Source organism: Poromitra crassiceps (assembly GCF_964638095.1).
Source record: "Poromitra crassiceps genome assembly, chromosome: 11".
NCBI lineage: Eukaryota > Metazoa > Chordata > Actinopteri > Beryciformes > Melamphaidae > Poromitra > Poromitra crassiceps.
The window spans coordinates 37,382,484-37,402,621 of NC_139643.1; the positions used below are offsets into that span (position 1 = coordinate 37,382,484).

The 20,138-nt window shown below is 44.3% G+C and overlaps 2 protein-coding genes across 2 annotated transcripts in view; one reads left to right on the forward strand and one right to left on the reverse strand.

The window, feature by feature from the left end:
* The window catches only part of LOC310784731 (large ribosomal subunit protein eL14-like), a 62,120-nt gene that overhangs the window by 8,899 nt on the left and 33,083 nt on the right, over nucleotides 1–20,138 (forward strand). The gene's annotated exons all lie outside the window — the stretch shown is intronic.
* On the reverse strand, nucleotides 1,729–18,681 carry LOC310784732 (large ribosomal subunit protein eL14-like; the record flags this gene model as incomplete). Its single annotated transcript, XM_083645767.1, has 6 exons — nucleotides 18,663–18,681; nucleotides 16,457–16,558; nucleotides 16,274–16,368; nucleotides 3,151–3,250; nucleotides 2,009–2,065; nucleotides 1,729–1,788 (listed from the first exon to the last, which is right to left on the reverse strand). Exons 1-6 carry the CDS (start codon nucleotides 18,663–18,665, stop codon nucleotides 1,729–1,731), a joined length of 417 nt encoding a protein of 138 aa, XP_083501893.1. The 5' UTR covers nucleotides 18,666–18,681.

Below are 20,138 nucleotides of genomic sequence, written 5' to 3' on the forward strand. Positions count from 1 at the left end.
AGATTCGAACCCTGAATCCCAAGATTGTTAAATTGTAAGTCTGGTGATCTACCATCTGAGCTAACCAGCCTGTTATTTGGTAGAGCCATACTATAGGTCTGTAGAGTCAGAGACTAAGTATTATGTCCTATCCACATACTACTTTCTGTTCAAGTACTTATAGTTTTTAAGGTATACTCCATCCAAATACTACTTCATGTCCAAGTACTTAGGTATGTTTCAGCCAAATACTACTTATGTCTAAGTACTTGTAAGTACTTGGACAGAAAGTAGTATTTGGGTGGAATATACCTTTAAACTATAATACTTGGTCTCCGGCTCTACATTCGATAGTATGGCTCTAACAAGCAACAGGCTGGTTAGCTCAGATGGTAGAGAACCAGACTTACAATTTAACAATCTTGGGGTTCAGGGTTCAAATCTCACCTGGAGGGAGTGATTATTTGATAAGGATATCTTTCACTTTATATTAGGGTGCAAAAAGAGTAACAAATGGACAGGTAATGATTCAGTACTCATAAACTACAGAGTATGATCCACCACTTTACAATAGGGTACACAAAAAGAGTAACTAATGGACAGGTAATAATTAAGTAATGATTCAGTATTCATAAACTACTGAGTATGATGCACCACTTTACAATAGGGTACACAAAAATACTAACTAATAGACAGATAATAATGAAGTAATGATTCAGTATTCATAAACTACTGAGTATGATGCACCACTTTACAATAGGGTACACAAAAAGAGTAGCTAATGGACAGGTATATAATTAAGTAATTAAGTAATGAATAACTAACAATTAACTATATACTCCCAAACTGACCATTGACTAACCATTAACTAATGAGTAATTACTCTACTAAGGAACTAACAACTAATCATGAACTAATGATTAACTACTATACTCACAATGTGACCTTAACTAATGATTAACTAATGATTAAATAATACATTCACGCACTGACATTTTGGAATCATTAAGTAATGATTAACTACTCTATTCACGAGCTGACATTTAGTAATCATTAGGTAATCATTAACTACTCTACTCAGGAAATTAGATACTAATCATTAACTAATGACTACCTACTCATTAACTATGATTAACTAGTGATTGACTAATGCCAAATTTTTCATTAGCTACTCATTAACTGGCTATTAGTTAATGGTTAGTTTACTAGTAACTACTATAGTATTTGTGTACGTTATTGTAAAGTGTTACCCACAAAAGCTTTTGTGGAAGTCCTAAACACAGGGATTGCTATCATGAATGAGTGTTTATACATACAAGTGTGGCCTGTTTTTGCTGATCCGGACTGCTCCTGGCCTGCCCCCCGGAGGAAAGGACAAGCCTGGATGGGTCAAATGCAGAGGACATATTTCACCGGCCACCGTCAGCATGAGTGTGTGTTGTGGCCGCATGCATGTGTTGTAGTGTGTTCGTGTGACAATAAAGACGGGCTTCCGTCTTTATTCCGTCTGAATTTTTTTTTAAGGTATCAATGGGTTAATCATTTCTGATTTTGAACCCAAATTCAAGTTTGTCTAATTGTTGACAAAATGTAAGAGATAAGTCTGCATTTGCCTGTCCTTCAAGTTGATTATTCAAAATACATGTAAATATTGGCAGTGAAACATCTCGTAAACTAATCCAGTACTATCGGATGGGAAAAAATGGGACACGTAGACTGATGAACAATTTGAACATTTATTTAAGAGCATCACTTCTTTGCCGCCTCCTTCTGGAGCTTCTTCACCTCGTGCTTGATGATCTTGTTCCTCTGCAGAAACAGAAACCACAAGTGCATGGTTAACATGCTATGGGGCTGTTGGAGCAACCAGGGTTCCCACACTTTTCCAGGCCCAATTCCCTCAAATTCAAGGAGCCAACATGGCATAGTTTGAGACACGGATCAAGCTTAATTACTATTTACAACACTGAGAATTTTATATACTCTAATCTGCCAAGTTAACGGTGCATTGTGTTTCTCTTAAACTTACCATCTTCTTGGCCTTTATCCTCTCCTTGTACCGTTCAAAGTCATTCATTTTGGCCCTCTGCAAAGAAAACCAGGATAAGTCAGTTGCATCTCTGTGGTATACATACTTGGTCACCACAATGAAATCGTTTTCCGCTTGCCCTATCCAGAGTGGTCATCTTATTAACCAGTAGCCTACTAGAGATGAAACTGGATGAAAATTTCATATCACGATTATAGTGACCAAAATGATCACGGTTATCAGTATTATCGTGGTATTGTTACAATGTGCTGAAAATGTTTTAGAATTGTAAACAGACCCAGACAGGCTGGGGGCCTGCATATATATACAGTATATAGTGTGTTTTTCAAAGCACGACAATCAAACAGTTTTAAGAATTAAAATTTGAAACGGCATTAGTAACGTCAGGAATTTTACCATGGTTTATCATTAAACCGGTAATCTTTTAATTTAAGGCTGACCCCCCAAAAAGCCAATAGTCAAATCAGCAGTCGAATCAGCAGTCATTTTTGTTGTTGTCTCAGCTGCGGACCTGAAAGAGCTCGTGTTGTAAACATGAATCCAACACACATTCTTCCCTACTTCAACCCAGTGTGAATAACAAGTGTTCAAGTGAATTCAACTCGTTTGTTTATAACGTTATGAAGTAGCATGCAGTGACAGATAAAGCTCTCCTTGACGACCTCAGAGAGCAGGGGTCCGCCAACCTGGATACATTCACATTTCGTGGCAAATAATCTCCACACTGTGCACTTTCATCCAACTGAGAGCACTTGGATGAAAATCCGGACCATCGAGTCAGGAGAGGTGTTGTCACAAGTTAAATAAGCCTTGAAAGTTTACTATGAGCTGCGGACGGTGCTGAGACCCGAGTCCTCTTTTCAATCCAATGTGAGTTCATGTCCGTTTGTTCCTCTGTTTGGCTGTAGTGTGTTGTCTGCTGTATGTCAGTCACAGCGCTGCTGTTTTCTGATATTCGAGCCACTACACAGCGTCATCGCCACAGCCGAGAATGCAGCAAGTTTCCGTATTTTTTTTGCCCTTTCCTGCTGCCCGCCCCCCCATCCCATCCCATCCCATCCCATCCCATCCCAAACCAGTCTCGCCAATAAATAGGAAGTGCATAAAAAAAAGGCCCTTACCTTCTGTCTGGCCTCGATCTTCTTGGCCCAGCTGCTTTTTGACCACTTCTCATTGACTTCAGCCTTCTCCCAGGCCCTCCTCACAAACTTCTGACGGGCACTGCACAAGACAAAATAAGTACTGAAACTAGAGGCATGCATAAAACACTTCATATTACAATTACGCTTGTGAAATAACCACAGGGTAGGTAGGAGTGTTCTTATGTTCATTATCATGCCCTTATGTTCATTATTCTTATGTTCATTATAGTTAGAGTTCTACTTAAATTTGTATTGTAAAAACCCATTGATTGTATAAACTTTATAATTATTTTATTTTGAAGGCAAAATCACGATGTAGTCCCTCTGATGGAGTCCAAGGGAGAAATAAAGCGCATGCGCATTGAGTCGACGGAAGCCGTATGTGTGTCAGAGGTTGGTTGTAACTTCCTTTCTGCTCGCGGACTGCCATCATGGTGAGTCGCCATGAAGCTTAGCATTTGTAACATCAATATATCGCCTTATTTTGCATTATGACGTCACCACAAAACATATATGCATTACTAACGTAGTGATACGGTCACTCAATATGCGTTAGGGGATATGTATGGGTATCGGAAGCGTTTAATCCGTATCAGTGTAATGTGGGCTGTCGGCAATACTACAACGTGGTCCGCCAGGCAGTCATGGCTGAAAGCCCTCTCTGAACCCGCTCCATGAACAAAACTCGTCTTGCTGGGTGACATGGCACTCACTACGTCGCCCTCGTCAAGTACCCTATCCTGCCAAAAGCCTTTAGCTTTAGTTAGCAAGTAAGCTAAAGACACGTTAGCTTGACAGCAGTGCGCGTTTTGAAGACGCTATAGCTAAAACCTGGCCCGGATATATCCTGGCTCAGACCCAAATTGCATCAGATGCCATCAGTTTCCGGGTACTCTGGGCCACACGTTTTGGACTTGCCCAAAATTATACACATTCTGTTCAGACATTTTTAATACATTCTCATATATATGTCAAAAACAGATCGACCCAGATCCAATTACTGCAATATTTGGGGTTGCCCCTCGCAACAGTGGGATATCCAGACATCAATCAGACCACACCTCCATCACACTGACGCTGGATTCGTGAGGTAATGTCATTTCTTAAAGGGATAGTTCACATTTTTTTAAGTCTAGCCCTATTTGCTACTTACCAAAGATGATGTTGATTGGTAGAGTTCTTTCTCAGCACAATCCATCCTGTTCCTCATAGTAGCTCTTGGAAGTTGTGCAAAAACGAAGCAAAGGTCACTGGGGTCACGCTCCTGTATGTAGAAGCTGACTGAAGCTCACTAAAATTTACTTTGTGTGCAGTGTGGATGAAATTTTAGCGATCCTCAGTCAGTTTGTACATACAGGACCGTGACCCCAGTGACCTTTGCTTCGTTTTTGCCCAACTTCCCAGAGCTACTATGAGGAACAGGATGGATTGTGCTGAGAAAGAACTCTACCAATCAACATCATCTTTGGTAAGTAGCAAATAGGGCTAGACTTTAAAAAATGTGGACTATCCCTTTAAGCTAGAAAAAGTCAGATGCACAGTCCAGGGTTCTCTGGAAAAGTTTGAAATGACTTGGCACCCCTTCTTAGATTATTACCATAAGGAATTTGACGCAAGAACTTTAGATTAGTAGCCCCTAACAGCTCTACCCTACCCTCTTCCCACCTCCCTCTTGTTCTTTCCTTGTCTTTATTTTTTGTTTGTTTGTTTGGTTTTTTTTTTACACTTGGTTGTCATTGCATCACAATTATTCAGGAGATTGTATACATGTATGACATCATGCAACCTTTAGTCCATGGGCCAGACCAGATATCGGTACCATCTGGGTGGGCAAAACCTTACCTATACTAAATTGTTTATCGGGTCAATATAAGTAAATTAATATATGATAGCCTTTCCACAGGAGTAGCTTTTCATTAATTTTTTTACATTTTCTTATTTTCCCCTATTAGCGCCTGTAGATTTTGTTGCTGCTTTGTTCCTATTCTTGTTATATATATATATATATATATATATATATATATATTCAAAAAAGAGTGTGATCGAAATCATGCAGTTTATTTGGAAGCCTATTTCACTTTTGAAATCATGAACACAACACTCTTTTTAAGGTTATGTTTATGTCTAGGTTCCCCAGATTCCATTTGTAGCATCTCTGTAGCATGTGAGGTGTGTGTTCAGTGAGGCTGGTGACTACTAGGACCATTATTCTGTGACAGAGGCCTTGACCTCGTAAGTCATTTTGTTCAAAGTACTTCAAACAAAGAAAAGTCTACACATCACAGAATAGAAACTGTTTACCACCGATAAGTTAATTAACTTGATGAATTAGCTACTACTAAGTAGCTAGCTGTGCACCTAGGCATGAGACAGGCGTCTATATTGTAGTTATATTAATGTAAAAAAAGAAAACATAGACTCATTGGGGTTTTTGATGGTGACTGTTTTAAGTGGATGTGGAGGAGTTACATATTACATGGTAAGGATCATCTAGCTCAGTGGTTTTCAAACTTTTTGTGTGCCTGAGGCACACCAAAGGGCAAGACAACATCTCAAGGCACACCTATATCCATGCAAAATAGCCTCTATAAATGTGTTATCACACTTATAAATTATTTAAAAACACGATTTAAAAAAAACACGAGAAAAAAAAAAGAAAAAAAAAAACACGATTTCAGACGGCAGCCGTCTTTATTGTCACACGAACACACTACAACACATGCATGCGGCCACTACACACACTCATGCTGATGGTGGCCGGTGAAATATGTCCTCTGCATTTGACCCATCCAGGCTTGTCCTTTCCTCCAGGGGGCAGGCCAGGAGCAGTGGTCGCTATTTCTTTCCAGCGACCGGGGACCTTCATTGGACCATCATTGGACCAACTTCAGATGTTGTCGTCACTGGTCGGATGACGATCTTCTGCATGTTTTTAGTGGGGGGTTACGTACGGAGGAACCCCCTGGGGGGCACGGGGAGAACATGCAAACTCCACACAGAAAGGCCCTCTCGACGAGATAGCCCACCTGGGCAGTAGGCACTGAAGATATGGGGGGGTCACAACTCCAGCGCCCACAGCATCCCAGGTGAGAATCGAACCCAGGACCTTCGAGCTGTGAGGCGACAGCGCTTACCACTGCACCACCGTACCCCCTAATGCCAAACTAATGCCAAATAAAATACTTGTCTAAATACTTGTGAAATATTTATTAACTAAATAATTGAGGAATTCACTTGAAACTTTTTTTCTAAAAATTATAATAAAACGAGCGATTTATTGGCTCATCCCCTCGGGCCACTGCCATGGGCCCTAGCTAATGGGGATGGATCTCTCCGCAAGACAAACAAGGCAGCTCTTGCCAGAGAGTTGGAGAAGAGTGTTGCTCCAGCAGAAGTCATCCCAGGACCTTCAACAACCATCATCGATGGAATGAGCTTGGTACAAAAGATGAAAGGGAATGACAAGACATTTGCACAGCTGGCAGAATCAATCCTAGCCAAGGTCCTGCATGAAGGAGGTAAGAGTGAACGCATAGATGTTGTCTTTGATGTTTACAAGGACATGTCGATCAAAGATTCAGAAAGGGCAAACAGAGGTGCAGCCTTGGGGATCCAGTTCAAGAATATTGTTTCTGGCCACAGCATCCAGCAGTGGAGGAAACTGCTCTGCAGCGCTGCCAGCGAAGCCAGTCTGATAAAATTCTTGGTTGAGGAATGGAAAGGACCCAAGCACAGAGATAAACTAAATGACAAGGTCATATGTTACCTGTGAAGAGGTTTGTTTCAAACTCAACAAGAAGCAATGGGAGGAGGTAACACAGCTCAAATCCTCTCAGGAAGAAGCGGACACTCACATGCTATTGCATGCTCTCCATGCAGCAGCCTGGCTTCAAGGCAGTGATCATTACGGCAGATGACACAGAGGTTCTGGTGCTGAGTCTGGGTTTGAGCAAGGACATCCCATGCCCAATGTACCAGAAATGCGGAACACAGAACAGAACAAGGTTCCTGGACATCACCAAACTATGCCAATCACTTGGTGGTAATATTGCTGGTGCCTTAATTGGCATGAACGCGTTCACCGGCTGTGACACTGTGAGCGCATTTGCAGGACGTGGGAAAGTGGGCACCCTGAAACAGTTGAAGCTAGACAGGACATACCAAGAAGCATTCATGGAGCTCGGCCGTGCTTGGGATGTCTCTGATGAGCTCTTTCAAAAGCTGCAGGAAATCATGTGTTGAATGTATGTACCCTCTACGCGCACTACAGATGTCAACCTCCTTCGGTACCAACTTTTCTGCACCAGACGTGGGGAGGTCGAGTCCAGCCAGCTTCCACCATGTGAGGATTGCCTATTGAGGCATTCCATTCGTACAAACTATCAGGCTGCAATCTGGAGACGGTCTCTTCAAACCCAGCCATCTATACCAAGCCCCAAGGACCATGGGTGGACCACAGATGATGAGGGACATCTTGATATCCAGTGGATGCGTGGTACCCCAGCACCAGATGCCATCTTGCAGTTGCTGTCCTGCAAGTGTGTGAGGTCATGCAAACCACCAGAGTGCACATGTATCAATACTGGTTTGAAATGCACAAACCTGTGCAAACTACAAACATGTGCCAACCAACACATTGAAGAAGAGCCTGCTCCACAGCTGACAGACTCAGATGTGGATGATGATGATGATGGTGGTGCCATCGTGGGAGGCATGGTGTCTCAGGAAGGGTAGATTGGCCTATTGTCCTGAAAGACTGGAAACTAGTGCTGCACGATTCATTGAATGGCAATCGCAGTCACAATCGCAATGTTATGTAATGTTATGCGTTTGTCGGTACAAAAGAAATAAGTCTGCAGATGCACGTTACCTCGCCTCTAAAAAAAAGAGGTGTCGTCTCCTAGCTAGCCAGTCACATGACGCCTTCATGGTCCCTTGATAAAGTCTGCAGATGCATGTTAGCTCGCCTCTAAAACAAAACAGCACATTCCTAGATACCGTTTATTATATCGCAATCGCAAATCGCAATATTGTCCACCATAATCACAAATCGCACCTTTCCCCCAAATCGGGCAGCACTACTGTAAACATTTTGAATGTAGCTGTTTATATACCGTAACACAAATAAACTATTTTTGAATGAGAAGCATGCCAGTTTACTCTCTTTTTGACTCAGAAATGTGCCAATTTAGTAGACAATTAGCTATAGTATATCTATCTAGTGTATGGTATGTATAGTATCATAGTATGTCTATATCTAGACATATAATATTAACAGTCAGTTGTCCATACACACCCCAGGGAGAGGATATAATGAAAGAAAGACGATTCCAGGGAAGGCACTTTGCCGGTTTTGAATGACAGCAGTCCATAATTTAAGAGGGGATAAGCACTAATAAGCTACCAGTCAAGGTCTATCATATAAAAACATAATCTAGGTATGTATATGAAATTAAAAAATCAAATCACAAATAGAATTTGCCCACCCGGATGGTACCGATATGTACAATTTTGAGCTGTGTCCCATTCCCTCGAGAAGTCATTCTTCTACCTTAAGGGCCAAATTCACCGCTCACGATGGGATAGTATGGGTACATTATACCTTTTCTGAATCCTTATAGTCCTGTGAGTATCCTAGTGTTTGTTGTTTGTATCTCTGATGTTCCTAGATGCCACAGTGCTGAAATAAAGACTATAGTTTAGACGAAAATTGTGGAAAAACGAATGTCACTGACAGTTTGAGGAGCTCCTGTGACCTCTGTATTTGTCAGACAGACACACAACTGAGCTTAAATGAAAGCTAGGAAGCTACGCTTTAAAACTTTATCAAACATGTTCTCATCAAACATGAGTGAAGGTCCTCAAAATGAGCCTAGAATAGGATATGCATCAGCACCTAGAATCCAAATTATTGTAGGGGCTGGCTAACTTCATGAGCTGATAACCGTGAGAAAGCTACCATTCTGCAAAGGCTATCATACTAAAATATCATCTATGGATATATACATGTTCAAAAATCATGATTAGAATTTGCCCACTTGAGTGGTACCGATATGTGAAATTTTGGGGTTTGGCCCATGGACTACTTGCACCTATTTTGTATTGTCTGTCTTCTACGGGGTTTGTTTTTTCTTGTTTGTATTGTTTAAAAACGAATAAAAACAATTTGAAATAAATAAATAGCTAAAACCTTGCCCACAATCAGGAAAAAACTTTGGCAGCTAACGTCGTATCAGGCGTTGTTGTACATACCTGGGGCCAGTTGCAACATCTGGTCACATACCCCGTTCAAGACAACTCGGACCGCCGGAAAAAATGGGTTCCGACCTGTAAAAAGTGAATTGAACGGTCGTTCAGGCCAGAATTACAGCTCGGAAATTCGGGTATCATTCAGAGCTCCGGTTTCTCCGAGTTGACGTCACAGCCACATCACAATGGCAACTTGCATCGTTAATGATAATCACAAAATTATTGTAAAGCCGTTTGTTGACGTTTTAACACACAATTTGAGGTCTTAATGATGTAATGTTAACGTTTCATATGTGTTTGTGTCATCTGTGTTTCACTCTGTGTGAAATTCAACATTCAGCATGTTTGGTTAGCATTGTTCACTAGTAGGTAGCTACCATGCTAACATGGGTTGCTATAGCAACAGTTTGGGGTTTCCCCCCCGAGCGGGAGGTGCAGCGTGAACGCAAATCTGTCCAGCCGGAGGTTCCGTGTTGAAACTTACGGCGGTCCGAGTTGTCTTGAATGCGGTATTACACTGGTCTTAAGCTAAGTTGGTCGTAACTTTACGACCTAACAGCTACGCCGGTTGCACCAAGACGGCTTAAGCCTTATTTTCACTAAGCCCAGGCGTAACTCTTACGACACAACCAGTTCTCCGTCTTTGAAGCACGATGTTAGATTATAACTAACTAGTTGTGTGGCTTAGCCTTCCCAAATGTTGCCGTTAATTCTTTAGAATTTAATACATAGAATTGGGAACGTTACATTCAATTTCATTCAGACTGTCTGTCTGGCTCAATCACCGCCATTTTTCCCCCGGAGCGAGGGAGGGTGTAGTGATGCACATACAGTAGTGGCTGATAGAGCGTAGTGGCACAGTGACGCTCCAAGCAGGTCGCGAGGCACATTTTTGCAACATCATCCAATCAGGGTGCATTCCCTGGCAATTCACATGGACGCGCATTGCTACGACCCGCGTAGTTAAGACCAGACATAAGCCGTGTTGGTGCAACAGGCGTAAATCCACTCTAAATACTGGTCTTAACTAAGACCGATGTAGGAGTTACGACCAGGCATAGTTAAGACCACTTGGTGCAACCGGCCCCAGGTGACTGTTGCCTCTATGAAATTCTCAATGTCACTCACAGACAGCCATAAATATCAGCTGGTAACTGGGTTTCACCCTATAGTCTCTGAAAGGAAATTTAACAGGGGGGGCAATACTGCTGCCGAGATACCCCCCCCCCCCTGCTAAGGCCAGGTGACTGTTGCCTCTATGAAATTCTCAATGTCACTCACAGACAGCCATAAATATCAGCTGGTAACTGGGTTTCACCCTATAGTCTCTGAAAGGAAATTTAACAGGGGGGGCAATACTGCTGCCGAGATACCCCCCACCCCCCTGCTAAGGCCAGGTGACTGTTGCCTCTATGAAATTCTCAATGTCACTCACAGACAGCCATAAATATCAGCTGGTAACTGGGTTTCACCCTATAGTCTCTGAAAGGAAATTTAACAGGGGGGGGGCAATACTGCTGCCGAGATACCCCCCCCCCCCCCTGCTAAGGCCAGGTGACTGTTGCCTCTATGAAATTCTCAATGTCACTCACAGACAGCCATAAATATCAGCTGGTAACTGGGTTTCACCCTATAGTCTCTGAAAGGAAATTTAACAGGGGGGGGGCAATACTGCTGCCGAGATACCCCCCCCCCCCTGCTAAGGCCAGGTGACTGTTGCCTCTATGAAATTCTCAATGTCACTCACAGACAGCCATACATATCAGCTGGTAACTGGGTTTCACCCTATAGTCTCTGAAAGGAAATTTAACAGGGGGGGGGGCAATACTGCTGCCGAGATACCCCCCCCCCCTGCTAAGGCCAGGTGACTGTTGCCTCTATGGAATTCTCAACGTCACTCAAAAACAGTCATAAATATCAGCTGGTAACTGGGTTTCACCCTATAGTCTCTGAAAGGAAATTTAACAGGGGGGGCAATATTCGGCAGGGTGGTTTCTGCTGCTGCCGAGATACCCCCCCCCCCCCCCCTGCTAAGGCCAGGTGACTGTTGCCTCTATGAAATTCTCAATGTCACTCACAGACAGCCATAAATATCAGCTGGTAACTGGGTTTCACCCTATAGTCTCTGAAAGGAAATTTAACAGGGGGGGGGCAATACTGCTGCCGAGATACCCCGTAATACATGCCGAGATACAACGTAAAGTGGCAGCGGGATATCAGTCTTTAATTTTTAAATTAGGTGCGCATCATTTAATTTTTGGTTTTCATCAAGTCTCTAGTATTAGATCAAACATCCATGCGCATGCGCAGTATTAGATCAAACATCCATGCGCATGCGCAGGGAGAATAAAACTATCTGGTAATTTCAGATAGGTTGGTGTGGGGGGGGGGGTATCTCGGCAGCAGTATTGCCCCCCCCCCCTGTTAAATTTCCTTTCAGAGACTATGGGCCCTATTCTCCCACAGGCCATCGGCGCTATTACGGGCCTTAACCGCAAAAAAACGTGCCTAGCGCCTGTTTCGGGAAAATAGCAATAGGCTTTAGGCTGCCAAATGCGCTTTAGGCCGAATGGGCGTGGCGGAGTCCCTGAATGCGCCAAAGTGGGCGTGTCGGCGCTAAATACCGGCGTACTCTTATCTTCCGACCTGCCGTTAATTTAGCGCCTTGCGCCTTTGAAAAGCAGGCCTATTCAATGGGCCAGTCCGTCCCCTCTCTCCTCTGTCACCCTTCTCTGTGTCACTCTCTCCCTCTCTCCTACTGACAGGAGCAGGCATTGGTGTGCGTTTACCAGTTTATTGTGAAATAAATCCTTCCGCGTTGAGTTACTGTCACAAGCCTGTGTGACAACGCTTCCAGCCTGGGTAAAACAACTCCGTCCGTACCGCTTTGAGGCTGCAGGCAGTCTGACAGGCACAATACGACTGTCTCTCTCTGACTGCCTGTGAATGCCCCAGCATGCAATTGGGTACTAAATTTCGCTACTAAATAGCAACCAAATGAGGCGAAATAGATATAAAAGGTCGATCTAAAATAATGTGTAATGGTAACACAGCCTGCAATTGTAGAACATTTCAATATTGGACCAAATAAATCATCGAAATTAAAACACCACCCTAAGTGAAACATATATGTCCTCCTGGGGCTATATATACCCCTTGTCGAGTTAACGTGATTTAGAGAAGTAACAGCGGAACGCGCTTCGGAACGCGCTTCTAATGGCATCTGCTATACTGTGATGTCCCTCCAATAACTTGGCCCTATTTCACATTTAGTTTTACAATAAAAACACATTTATGCAATGACTTGACATAATGTAGGGTATATTTATGTGGGGGGGGGGTGGTATCTCGGCAGCAGTATTGCCCCCCCCCTGTTAAATTTCCTGAATGAAATATCATAAATATGGGACTATATAGGCTATGTGGTGCCAGCAAAACGCTTCCAGGACACATATGGTTAATAGTTTAGCGCAATACTATAAAATGCAGCACCGCGCATGCATGATGCACAAGTAGCCTACTTAGTCGCTAGCTAGCTGTGACTGACTAGACCAAAGCAAGTCTGCACTGGTCTGCAACATAATTTTAGTCTGTTACATAATATTATAGTCTTGTACACATCACATAAAATAACCTGTCCTCCCGATTAACAATCATGTAGTCTACAAGTTGTGTGGGAGATAGAGTATATATGTGCGCGGCCCCCATGTAATTCAAGGAAAAGTATAGCTCATACGGTAGAGAGCTCGGTTTGAACGTCGTGGTGTTGAATTTTGCGCTTGTCTCGTAAACCGAGGATTTGTGGTTCGAATCCTGGAGGAAACTTTGCGCGCCCCCGCGAGCAGGGGGGGCATTCTCGCAGTCTGGTCCGACCCGCATGCAAGATCACCCGGTGGCGAAAACCACTGGAAGCGCGTTTGCGACTGGCAATAGTCCTTTGGTGGTACGCAACACCAGGGGAATATCGAACAATCAGCTGTGTATTTGGTGTTGGACTGTCTACTGTGTGCAACCTGGTCCCCGAAGTCACAGCCCACCGGAAAATGACTGGACCCCTTTCTCACCTGTCTGTCTATCGCGGCATACCGCTCTTCTGACTAGCTCAAAACTGGTGAAATGGCCGCGACGACGGGGTCGCGCTTATACCGGCACGGCGCCTTTCCCACATGCAGGCATTTGACCACGTTCCGGTCATTTTGCGGTACAAAGCGCAAGTGGGAAAAGGGCTTTAGTGTATGCAACTAGCTGATAGGACCCCACTTCTAACCAACCGAAATTCTCCTTTAATTCCTAATGAACACACTAGGCAGTATGTTTTGTGTGTGTCTCCTGGCTATAACCTTGCCCTGCATAAACCATGTACCTAATATTACTGCATTGCCAGTAACAAGTTAAAATAATGCTGACAGCCATATGCTAAATAAGCAAAAATTACACATTTCTCAATGGGTGCACACGTTTTGCAAGTTTGCACCAACTAAGTTGTGGTTAACTCATTGAGTGCCAATGACGACAGCTGTCGTCAATTCAAATACTGACGTAGAGTGCCAAAGACGACGATTGTCGTCAATTGCGTTTTTTGACGGGGGGATGTCGATCTAAGCCTCTTACATCGCCTCTTACAATATGGGAGCTATTGAATGTGTCTAACCTATTTTACAGAACCCTTAGGTGGCGACAGTGCTCTCCAGATTACAGAAATGTCAGGAATACAGCCTGAAAAAGCTGTGATCAAAGCGAAACCGCTCATGCTGCAGCCCAGAGCCATGTAGATTGCTCTGGCTGCTGCTTGACGGTGCCTGGCAACAGCAATCAATCCGCGCACACAACTGAGCTCCTGTGCCTCTGTCTGTCTGTCTGCATATAGTTTCTCCACACGATTACCCACCAGAAAGGCAGCACCCGACCCCGAAGGGCCAAACCTTTACCTGCAGTCCCGTTTGTCGCGCTGTGAGCTGTCGCAGCACTGTCGCGCTGTGAGCCGCACCGCCCGCAAAAACGGAGGCTCCGAAAATAGACTGGTTGCGTGTGGGGAGGAGTTTGCAGCTCAGTGGGGGAGAGGGGGGTGGGGCACGCAGGCTCCACAGAACTACACCAGGTCACTACATCAGAAAATATTAGCTAGAGTCAGTGAATGTGCTTGAAATGCTGCCTTTCACAAAAGGGTGAATATCTCAGCTTCTAGATAGAAATGCATGTTTTTGCTGTTTTTGACCTATCTTCTCCGGCTGATAACTAAAGAACGGAAAATGGTATCAATAAACTTTTTTTTGCTGATGATACAATAGAGTCTCCTTGTTCTTTTTGCGTGTTCGGTGTTTACATAGTAATATCACACAATATTCTGTGGGCCTCGAGAAATCACTGAAAACGCTCTGAAACTCTGGCACTGGGAGCGTCCGTTCTCCAAAAGTGGCTGGCACTCAATAGCCCTTTTCCCACATGCGTACCGGAAAATTACCTGTAAGTCAATATCGGACATTTCCCTGAATTTCCCTTCACACCTTAGCGTGCGCATATGGGAATCTAGTCGTCAAATAGCCGGTATGTTGGGGGAGGGGGGAGGGGGGAGCTTATTTGGGGGGTCGGCAAAACTTCACTCAGTCCTCCGTACTTCGCCTGACACAGGACAGACACAGCGAGAATGGCAGAGGCTTGCAAGGCAAGCTGCCCAACGCTTGTAGCCTATGTATGTAGAGAAATAAATGCACAAGCGAAGGGGGTCGGCAAAACTTCACTCAGTCCTCCGTACTTCGCCTGACACAGGACAGACACAGCGAGAATGGCAGAGGCTTGCAAGGCAAGCTGCCCAACGCTTGTAGCCTATGTATGTAGAGAAAGAAATGCACAAGCGAAATGTGGAAGTAGTTTGCTTTGATGTGCGCGAATGATTAGATGATGCACTTTGAAGAAGTTGGGATCCGTGTCTGAGAGAAATAGTTGCTGGTTCGATGTTTATCCGTTCACCTGTTGAAACACTTTTTACAGACTGGCTTCGTTTGATGTGTCCGGGGTTGCCTTCGGAAATCAGCAAGCTGACACTGCTCTTATTAGGCTATCACAAGATCATTTCGCCAGTTTGCTTTAATGTGCGCGAATGATTAGATTATGCCCGCTGGAACATTAAGCAACGTGTGTAGGCTACACTTCGCCCATGATTGAAGGACCGCTGTCGCGGAAAATGACTGGACCCGTTTCCACTTGCGTCCCCTTAAAAGCATACCGCTCTTGTGACTGGCTCGAAACTGGTGAAATGTCGGGGACGACGGGGTCGCGCTTATACCGGCACGGCGCCTTTCCCACTTGCAGGCATTAGACCACGTTCCGGTCATTTTGCGGTACAAAGCGCATGTGGGAAAAGGGCTAATGAGTTAAGTGGTTCAGTACTTACAATATGACATTATACCAAACTCTACCATTCCACACTGAAACTGCTAGTTTTAACAGATTTCATATTGATAAAGGTCCTGTAGACTCCAAATTCATTGTGAATTATCTAGTGTCACAAGTAACCCCATTTACAATAAAAACACTAATTTAGGACACATTTTGCATTATACAGCCATTCAACTCAATAAAGTTCAAGTGTTTAGGGAATACAGTATAAATATGTGCAAATTGTGTGAACTAGAAATTAGCCCAAGGAGAGAATGCAGTGCATATACTTAGTAATAGATTTCACTCTCTCCTGATATCTGCCCATCTACATATTATTATACTTGCACTGTTTGCGTCAGATGCATCAAGTCACATTTTCGAGGAGCTGCATGGGCAGGCTCACCAGCCGCGACGAGGACTTTGATGCTGTAGCATATTCCCGCACGAGGATTTAACTCCTGTACTAGACACTCACCTGTGCGGTACTTTGATGACATAGTCCGTCAGCTGCATGCACTTAAAGGGCATGGCCTGCCTCTTCACGCCCGTGCAGGGACCATCAACCAGAGCCTGGAAAGCACAGAATACTTGGCTATTTCAAAAGTCTCATTCTGGGCCACAGTGCATTGATCAATCAGTCTTCCTCACCACCACTCACCCTGTTTTGGTCAATGACATCGACGATTGCCACCAACTTGCCAGCATGGGGTCCAAAAGATAGATAGGCGACACGGCCGATCTCTACAAAACGCTTGAAGACCTGGGAAAGACAGCAGAGAAGTACAACTTAGGGATTTAGCTTGTGCACTTTTCGAGAATAACTTAAAATGACTGAGTAGGTAGGAGTGCCTTAATGTTACAGGACAGTCTGGGGCCAAAAGCGCATCTGGTAGAAATACACTTGGTGTTCTGGCGGAAACACCGGGAACGGCTCCAAAAAACCTATTCTGCTCTGAAAACAGGGCATCATAGTAACGTAAATAAATGTGATGTGCGTTATCTAGCTATGTAGCTACAAAAATAAAATAAAATAATACCATATAAAACCATCTATGGGGGACAAAGCACTGGGTGTGGCTCTTAGGGAGGAAGACCATGCCCTGCCAGTAATGTACACCTGGCTCTCTCCTTGGAGACGCGAGGTTAAAAGGACACAGCATTGGCTGTTGCAGGAACTAAATCAGGGACTTTCTCGAGATCCACTAGTCTCACTTGCCAGCAGTGTTTGGTGCATTGTGGTGGTGGTGTGGCCTTGTGCGGGTTTAAACTTGTTCCCATATACCTACCGTATTTCCTCTATTAGTGGCCTCTACTCAATTACTGGCCTCTAATATAGGACGGGGCCATGCCCCGCACGGACAAATAAAGGCCCCTCCCTCAATACAGGCCGGGTCAAAAAAGAAATAATTAAGGAGCAAAAACTACGGTGAATACGGTACTGTAAAACACAACGCATCTACCGTGTGACATAACCGGACGTAACGCAGAGACCAAACGAACCAGACGAAAGTTTGACGTTAAGTTTAAAGAGAGCGCTGTGCAATATGCAGCGGAACATTTGGTACAGTGTGATGTGGAATCAGCCCTTCAAGCAGAGCCTGCACGATGCTTACGACGAGTGGATAGCTGGGGACGCACTCCGACGCAGATAAGCAGTAGCCTACACAGCTGGAGGTGGAAACCTAAAAGCGCCTGCTCGACGCCTGCTTGTGGACTGGGTGATCGCCGCCTGGGACAAGCTGGACAAGGATCTGATCAAAAAGTCCTTCCAAGTTTGTGGACAGTCTGTGAAAACTGACGGGAGTCAAGACAACCTCATCCACTGCTTGAAGCAGGCACAGCCCTGCGCCGCTGGACGGGAGGCTCTCGCCCAGCTGCATTAGCGGGACCAGGAGAACAGACAGGCAGCCGATGAGGAAGATGAAGAGGAACTGGTCAACAATTAACTTGTTGTTCTGGATGATGTTGATGATGATGACGCGGAGGATACCGACATACTAGATGAGGAGGAGGATACTGAGTGAGTGACCACCAATATTTATTTGCGTTGTTTGGTTTTATGCAATATTTTGCAATAAAAGTCATGAAAATAAAGGAGTATGTCCATGAGAGTTTAATATTAAGAAATAAAGGCCTCACTCGATTACTGGCCTCTGCTCTAATATAGGACAGGGGCTCTCTGCGGCTCAGTAAATACAGGCCCCAGTTACTATTAGCGGAAATACGGTACATTTGTTTGGGAGGTTTTTGAACAGTCTTTGGGCTGGAAACCATTAGCTGTATCTGGCAACACTGCTTGCCAGGCAGACTCTCCCTGCACCGTGAGATAGAGCCACTAACGTTAGCCTTTACGTAACACTAAACCTTAGTGTGTGTGTTGGGGGGTTAGGCCCTATAAAATACACCAGGTATGTACAACAACGCCTGATACGACGTTAGCTGCCAAAGTTTTTTCCTGATTGTGGGCAAGGTTTTAGCTATAGCGTCTTCTAAACGCGCACTGCTGTCAAGCTAACGTGTCTTTAGCTTACTTGCTAACTAAAGCTAAAGGCTTTTGGCAGGATAGGGTACTTGACGAGGGCGACGTAGTGAGTGCCGTGTCACCCAGCAAGACAAGTTTTGTTCATGGAGCAGGTTCAGAGAGGGCTTTCAGCCATGACTGCCTGGCGGACCACGTTGTAGTATTGCCGATAGCCCACACACCGATACGGATTAAACGCTTCCGATACCCATACATATCCCCTAACGCATATTGAGTGACCGTATCACTACGTTAGTAATGCATATATGTTTTGTGGCGACGTCATAATGCAAAATAAGGCGATATATTGATGTTACAAATGCTAAGCTTCATGGCGACTCACCATGATGGCAGTCCGCGAGCAGAAAGGAAGTTACAACCAACCTCTGACGCACATACGGCTTCCGTCGACTCAATGCGCATGCGCTTTATTTCTCATTCCTACCAAAATCCATGACCATCCCAGCCTGAACACATCTACATGACCATTTGGAGTTATAGGCAGAGCGCCCCCTACTGGCCACACAGGAAGTTGGAGTAACTCCATTGTAGATTGCCCAATCTGCTCCAAACTTGTCATGCATGATAAGTGTACATGCCTGAAGACATCTAGATGTCAATATCCATTATTAATAACTACAGAAGAAAATGTGGTCAATACTGCCGCCATGTGGGCTGTAATTACAACCTAATTTCATTTATGGGAAAAGGGCTTGTTGCAGCTGTGCACTTTAATGGATCTTTATGTTATTCTGGAGGCTTGTGATATTCTGTAGATTGTTAATTATTATGCTGTACTCAGTTGCATTATTTTAATCCATAGTAATTCAAGTTGTATTTGTTGTATTCGGTTACAGAAACCACACGCTCAATCACATGCCAGTTAATAATAAACCAGTGGAACAGTACCGTGGTTGCAGTCTAACTCTCTAACTGGAGTGCATAGCCAGTTACACCCAGTTATTCAGCATCCGCACACTGAATTTTTTTTGTGGCCCTCTCTATCATCAAAGTTGCCCATCCCTGCATCCATTTGCAGAAAAGTTGAGCTGGGAAGTTCACTGTTCACTGGTCAGATCCACTCGCTACTAGCCAGGCTAGCCATTGTTAGCAATAACAGTTGATAACAAGGCATTTCGTGGCGATTAAAAAGATCCCACAAACTGGTGTATGCGCCCTGCTGTTAATTGGCAGATTTGACTATCCAACTAATCTGTAGCAGTTCCAGGTGTTGTGAGACACTTGATGTCTTGGACTTGTCTCAGGTCTCGTGCCAATTTGGACTCTTGTCTTGGTCTTGCACACCATTCGATGTTGGCTCGACTTTTTCCTGCATAGATAAACTGGGTGGGGTTTTTTTAAACACTGATTTGTAAAATTTTCCCTCTGCACAATATGAGATTTCACCTGTACAACCAGAGTAACTGACTTAGTGTATTCTATTCAGTAGTCAAAATCCTAATCCACATGAAGTGTCTAATGTTTAAGGGTACAGCAAAGCTGCGAATCAATCATGTGTCTGAGCCTTAAATTCCATAAGCATTATCTTTACATTTGGAAAGACATGTACAGTGTATATAGGGGGGCACGGTGGCTCAGTGGTAGAGCTGTCGCCTCGCAGTCAGAAGGTCCTGAGTTCGATTCTCGCCTGGGACACTGTGGGCGCTGTGGTTGTGTTCCCCCCCATATCTTCAGTGCCTACTGCCCAGGTGGGGTATCTCGTCGTAAGGGCCTTTCTGTCTGTGTGGAGTTTGCATGTTCTCCCCGTGCTCCCCCAGGGGGGTTCCTCCGTATATAAACCCCCCCCCCCCCCATTAAA